This window comes from Mus caroli, chromosome 2, assembly GCF_900094665.2.
Source record: "Mus caroli chromosome 2, CAROLI_EIJ_v1.1, whole genome shotgun sequence".
In the NCBI taxonomy this organism is placed as follows: domain Eukaryota; kingdom Metazoa; phylum Chordata; class Mammalia; order Rodentia; family Muridae; genus Mus; species Mus caroli.
Window position 1 is genome coordinate 168,008,346 of NC_034571.1, and position 6,485 is coordinate 168,014,830.

The following is a 6,485-nucleotide window of genomic DNA, read 5'->3' on the forward strand; positions in this document are numbered from 1 at the left end:
GGTGCTGGTGCTGGTGCTGGTGCTGGTGCTGATGCAGACTCTTGCCTCCAGCGTTGCTTGGAAGCTCTGTGTTTTGCTTTGTTTTGAATTCTCAATTTCACACACTGACATTCCCTTAATTCTCTTAAAGTTAGTTTATGTTTTTGTCATTAATTAGATCCTAACCTGTTATTTTCCTCTTCCCTTCTTCCCTCTCTCCCCTTCCTTCTCACCTTTGCTTCCTCCCAGCATCCCGAGTCTCTCACCGTACCTAGCCCAGCTCACATTCTGGCCTCATCTTTCCATCCCCAGCTCACTGAGACTCGAGTACAGGTCATTTAAAATGCTGGCTGACAGCTCATTTCAAGACTTGCAGGCATAGCGTTCTGTACACACAGTGACGGACGAAGGCACACTCCCTGTTTTGATCTGAGGATCTGACAACTCACAGCCCGAGTCCACTCGCCGCCTCCTGTTGGCTGAGCTCACTCATTTCCTTTGTGTGCGCACGTGCTGTCACAGATCCATGAGGGTTTGCCTTTGCAGCAGTGTGTCTTGGCCTTGTCTCTGGTTTCTACCTGTGGCTGCCCTAGCTATGGTCCTCGGAGTCTATCTGACTGAGGCCAGCAGCACAGTACCACAGATGGGGTGAGCATGGCCTTCACTGCTGGCCCTCTTTTGGGTCTGGCACGACAGGAGTCCCTTGGGCAATCACAGGCTTAGGATATTGTTTGTCTCCTGAGGTCTGTAGAGCAGCGTACTCTGTCTGTAGTACTTGTGGATATCGTGTGGCTGGGATGAATCAGTCCTCTCTGTTTGAACCACATGGGGCACTTTCATGGCTCCGGGGGCCCGTCCACACTGAGTCTTTGATGGGCTCAATCAGCAGTGTTCATTCTTGAGCTAAGTCACCAGGCAGTGGCCTAGATCCTAGTGATAAGCCCCACCTCCTTGGTCTTTGTAAGTAGATGCTCATGTGTAGTTGCTAGNTTTAAGACCTGTTGCAGGATATGTGATCACACTATGAAACTCAAGATTGTGTTATATACTGAAAGACAAACAAAACAAAACAAAAAAAAAAACCTGTTTCTAGTTGTGGTGTGTCTCANTCCTTAGCATACACCTTTAATCCAAAACAATATAGGTAAAGTTAGTTTGTAGACAGAAGCATGCACGTTTGAGAGTGATCTCTAATTGAGTGGCAGACAAGTGATGAATCAGAGCGAGATGGATTTGATGGAATAGATACGCCCAACTCTCAAGAGAAGAGAGAGGAAAGGGAAGCTACTTAAGGGAGCAGTGCAGAGGGAGAGGGGGGAGGATAGGGGAGAGGGAGAGAGAGGGGGAGAGGGAGAGAGAGAGAGGAAGAGGAGGAGGAGGAGGAGGAGGAAGAAGAGGAGAAGGAGGAGGAGGCAACTGCGGTAGTTTTACCAGGACAGTAATACAGAGAGACAACATTCTAGGCCTAGATTAGATTGTACCGAGGCTAGAAGCTTCTAGGACTAGGCCTGGGTTAGAAGACTGAAGCAGTGAGTCTCGGAGACAACAATTGGAGCAGGACAATTCAATATACTTTTACAAGGCCTGCTGCCTGTCTAATAACAGTAATGACTACAGCTGTGATAGAGCACAGAGACCTACCCTGTCACCAGAGCACTGCACCCTCCTCTCCTGTCTCCTGTCCACCCATGCAGTACTTTCAAGGACCTGACTATGTCAGTGCAATGCAAATGCTGTTAGTCCCTTCATTTATTGCTGAAAATCACTTTTCCTTTGAAATAAAAATGTTTATTTATGTATGTGAGACGAGAGGGACTAGGACTAACTATGTACATGCTGGGTAAGTACTCTGCCACTGAGCAATTATTTTAAGTAATTATTTTAAATGCTTTTTAAAATTAAAAATAACTATGGGTGTTTNGCCTGCATGTGTATCTATGTACCACTTGTGTGCCTAGTAACCTAGGCTGCCAGAAGAAATACCTGATCCCCTNGAACTGGAGCCACAGATGGTTGTAAGCTGTCATGTGGGTGCTGGGAGCCAAACCTGGGTCCTCCAGAAAGACCTCTTTTGGACTTTCTATTTTGAAACAAGATCCCACTAAGTTGTCCTGATGGTGTCATCCTCCTTCCTCAGTCTCCCCAGTAGTTCAGGTGACCTGCCTGCACCATCAGACTCAGCTGGAAAAGGCAGCTTTGTTAGGCAGACCTCTCAATCTCTTCTCAACAAAAGCACCGGGTACAGTCCTGAAGGCTCCACAGTCCGCCCACCCCCACAAACCCCAGCACCGCAGCTGAGGACCAAGTAAGTGTTCAAACACACAAGCCCTCAGGGAGCATTTCACACNCAGACTATAACTGCTAACAATAAAAACGTTGGGGGAATATGAGAATATATTTTTATANGTTTCTAGTTTTGTCAACGCCTAAAATGTCTGTATGAGTATAAACGACGAGGAAGAAGTTCCATGAAACGTGTATGGTGCTGTTGCTCCGTGCTCTGATTCTCCAGTGCTGTTGCTCAGTGCTCAGATTCTCTGGTGCTGTTGCTTAGTGCTCTGATTCTCCTTCATGATCTTCTATAATTTTCCACTTTGTGTGTCCTCCAAGAANGTATGCCATCATCAGAACCTTCGAGAAAGTTATATGAGACTCGCTCAGGCATGCCAGAATCGCTGTGCATGTANGACAGCATCCCACACCCATCACACACTAGTCTGCAGGCTGTGGAAGACTTAGGAGTCTGTCCGCGGTGGCTTCTCTGGCTTCTCTCTGGGATCAACAGTAGGAAGTCTGCTTGGTGTCCGCTCCTCTCCTCAGAAGTATTTTGCTAATAAACTATTGTGGACAAGTTTCCATTAAACAAAACAAAACAACACAACAACAAAACTATACTGTGGTGGTGCAAGCCTTCCAGCTACTTGGAAGGTTGAGGAAGGAGGTTACAAGTTCAAGGCCAAGCTGGGTCACTTAGTGAGAAACTATCTCACTGTTTTTAAAAAGATAATTTTCATGTGTTTTGCCTGTATGTATGTCTGTGAACCACCATGGCTATCTCTATGTGTGGTTCCTGTAGAGGCCTAAAGAGGCTGTCAGATCCCTGGGACTGGAGTTACAAGTGGTGGTGAGCCACCGTGTAGGTGCTGGGAATTGGTGCATGTNTTGTGTGCAAGAGACCCTCAGTTCTATGCCACACACTGAACCAGGTGTAGAATGTGGGNTCAGTGCTCTGCCTGCANGTGGGGTCCTTCATTCTGCTACAGTAGCTGCTGAGGTGGCTGACAACCCTGGGCAGAGACCCAGTGGAACCCTGGCATCATGGTAATATATGTGAAAGCTGTATGCACCCGTTTGACCCTGCAGAGTCTGTCCTCTTGTTGACGGGCTCTGTGACCAACAAGACAAGATCACACTCCTCATCTTCAAGGCTGCTGCTTCTGNTGACAGCCCTGGTCAAGAGGTATAACCCAGACTTNCCTTTAAAGTCTGTGTCCACAGACACCCAAGAGCAGGGACCTGTTTGTCCTGCTCTGGACTCAATCCCCAGAGCTATTTCCTTGCTGTGTGACTTTGAACAAGTTACTCAGCTTCTCTGTGTCCAGGACTTCTCATTTATAGGGCGAGAATGGTACTTAAAGGGTGTGCCTCGGCCACACAGGGGTCTCATGGGAGTGTGTGCTTGCAGTGGACCGNTCATTCTAAGCCCCATCCAGCTGTTTACCTTGGCTTTTGAACTTATTGTGGTTAGAGGCCAGTGTCTCCATCTCCCATATGTGGACTCTGCTACGTCCTGGCTTACCAATGGCTTTCCTGTCTTGAACCTTGTACTCTCCTCCTGCCTACTGATCTGGCTCTGTAGTGAGGTCCTTCGCCAGCCACCCCTCCATGGCTCACTTCCTCCAGATCACTCTGTGTCTGGGGAGGATGGTGGGTGGTTTCCTCAACATCAGGCTGACCCAGCAGGAAGCTGTGGTCTTCGTTCACATCCGACTGTCAGCTACACAGCATTGCTGCACCTTATGTCTTGTGTAATGGAAGTGGACCTCAGCACCCAGNGCCACCGAGTCAACCTAGGCTCCTCAGTGACCCCACACTGACACTGTGGGGTCAAGTTTCTTCAGGCCGTGAAAGCACGAGTCTGCTCTACAAACAACCGGACTGATGTCGACATTGCAATGTGATGCAGAAGCCATTTGATACCTTTAAAAAAAAAACGGGAAATGGAGTTTTCGTGTCTGCTGGTGCTGAAAATGGAGGATAATGACAGAATTATTAAAAACTGTCTTCTCTGCCTCAGACTAATTGCTTATGGTCCGTGGGGCTGACTCTGGAATCCAGATGGGAAGCACTGCCTCCCAGGCCGGGGAGACAGGTGTTGGAAGGCCTCAAAGCCAGAACCACAGATGTGTGGGGTCTGGAGCACCTTAGGTTCTGGATGGACCCTGTTCTTGGTGGGCCAGTTGTTACATCTGCAGGAAAGCCTGGCTGGTGATAGCCCTGCAATTTGAAGATGGAGCTGTGAGGCCCAAGGTGGCTCTACAGTTGTGGGGTGAGGAAGGGAAGTGGGTTTGCCTCTTACAGGGCTTCTCCAGAGCCTTGAGTAAGATGGTGATGAGAGTTTGTATCAAACAGTGTTGGGAGCTTTCCCTTGGNACACATATGAGAAGGGGAATTGAGGCTTAGAGACAGCTCAGTCAGAGGGTCCATAGGCATCAGATCTCCACCCCAGCCCATATGCTTCCTACNCTATCCTCTGATGGCTTAGGGAGGCCCCAGAAGAACNAAGCCCCAACCTCCTGGGTGTGAAAGANGGAAGCTCTGAATGGCAGAGTGGTTTCTAGTGCTCAAAGATGATTTGCTGAAGTGTCTTCTGTCTGTCTGGTGGAGTCTCAGGCTGGGGTGAATAGGGCCCTGTGCCAGTTGTGAGGTTATGGGTAAAGTATGCCCCCAAATTTCCCACTGCAGAGGCTCAAAGGTGGTGAGCTGCATCACTCTGTAGCTGTGTGATTTTGGAAATTGTACTCAAACTTTCTGTGTCTAAATCATCCAGACTCATGGGTTTAATATTGAGTGCAATTTCAGTTAATAGATACAAAATATGGGAAAATCTTAAGACTTTGAGCCAAGTTATAAATATCTCTACTGCACATGAGGAGAGCTTAGAGTCTATTCCACTTCATGTTGATTGACAGGTCAGCCAGATGGACCCTGTTGTAGACAGAGAGGATAGTGAGTCTTTCCTAGAAAGAAACGGCAAGAGTGGTGGTGAGCTNCTCCAGTGCAATTCAACCAGTGACCAGCAGATGGCAGAAGCAAGCCAGGAACCGAGCCTGGCCCTGCCCAGGTGCTTAGAGAAATTCTGTCTGGAGCCTTGTGAAGATTAGCTTTGTCAACTTGATACATCCTAGAATCATCAGGGAAAAGAGTCCCAAAGAGGAATTGTCTTGGTCAGGCTGGTCTGTGAGCATGTCTGTGGGGGATCGTCTTGGTTACATTAATGAATGTGGGAAGATCTACCCAGTGTGGGCTGCACTGTTTTCCAGGCAGGGGCTCCAGGGCTAAGAGTCAAGAATGCCAGAGCCTTAGCCAGCATTTCTCTCTGATNTTGCCTGTGGATCTGAGGTGACCAGATGCTTCTACCTTGACTTCCCCACAATGAGCGGATGTAACCTGAAATTGTGAGCTAAAATTAACACATTCCCCGTAAGCTGTTTTAAAAAGATTTACTTATTTTATGTGTACGGCTGTTTTGCCTGCATGTATGGTTGTACATCTTGAGTTGNTCTGGTGCCTGAGGCCTGATGAGGGCTCTGGATTCCCTGGGGCCTGAGCCTTCAAGTGAGTGTAGGAATTGAACCCAAGTGCCCCAGGAAAATAGCCAGTGTTTTCATACACTAAGCCATGTCTTTAACACCCCCACCCCCAGCTTGCTTTTTTGTTAATAGCTCTATCACAGCAAAAGAAATCAAATGAGAACAACTGTATGGAAACCTCCCATATAAGAGCCATCTTTCATTCAGAAAGGGCCCTGGTCTGGAGGGCTCACTACCAGGTGGGTCGCCTCCTACACTGATAACACATTTGTCAGATCGCTCTGTGTAAGACTGGAGTTCCCTTTCTGGGCTCTGAATGTGGACATGTGTTTGTTTTATGCCTCGTGGTCAGGGATGGGGGTGGGGACAGCATGCGCCTGGCTAATGTAGCATTCCCGAATCCAAGTGTCCAGTGAGCGGCTATCTGCCAGGCACTTTGCTCTCTTCCAAGAGGACACAGCATAAGGGTCACTGGGGTTTGCATTGCAACCAGGTAGAAAGAAAACATTTAATAGGTGGGTAAGCAAGACAAGGTAGAGTGGACAGGTGCCCGGTGCAAAAAAGCAAATATGGAGAGACTGTGGGGGGGCATCTGTGGGAGCAGGGAAGGCTGAGGCCTGGCTCCTGGCATCTGTGGGAGCAGGGAAGGCTGAGGCCTGGCTCCTGGCATCTGTGGGAGCAGGGAAGGCTGAG

At 48.5% G+C, this 6,485-nt stretch overlaps 1 protein-coding gene across 1 annotated transcript in view; it reads left to right on the top strand.

Moving 5' to 3' along the window:
* The window catches only part of Cdh26 (cadherin 26), a 75,407-nt gene that overhangs the window by 67,648 nt on the left and 1,274 nt on the right, over positions 1 to 6,485 (top strand). The window contains exon 15 of the mRNA XM_021179904.1: positions 3,343 to 3,607. Coding sequence (XP_021035563.1) covers positions 3,343 to 3,607 — 265 coding nt within the window. The remainder of the gene's footprint in view (positions 1 to 3,342; positions 3,608 to 6,485) is intronic.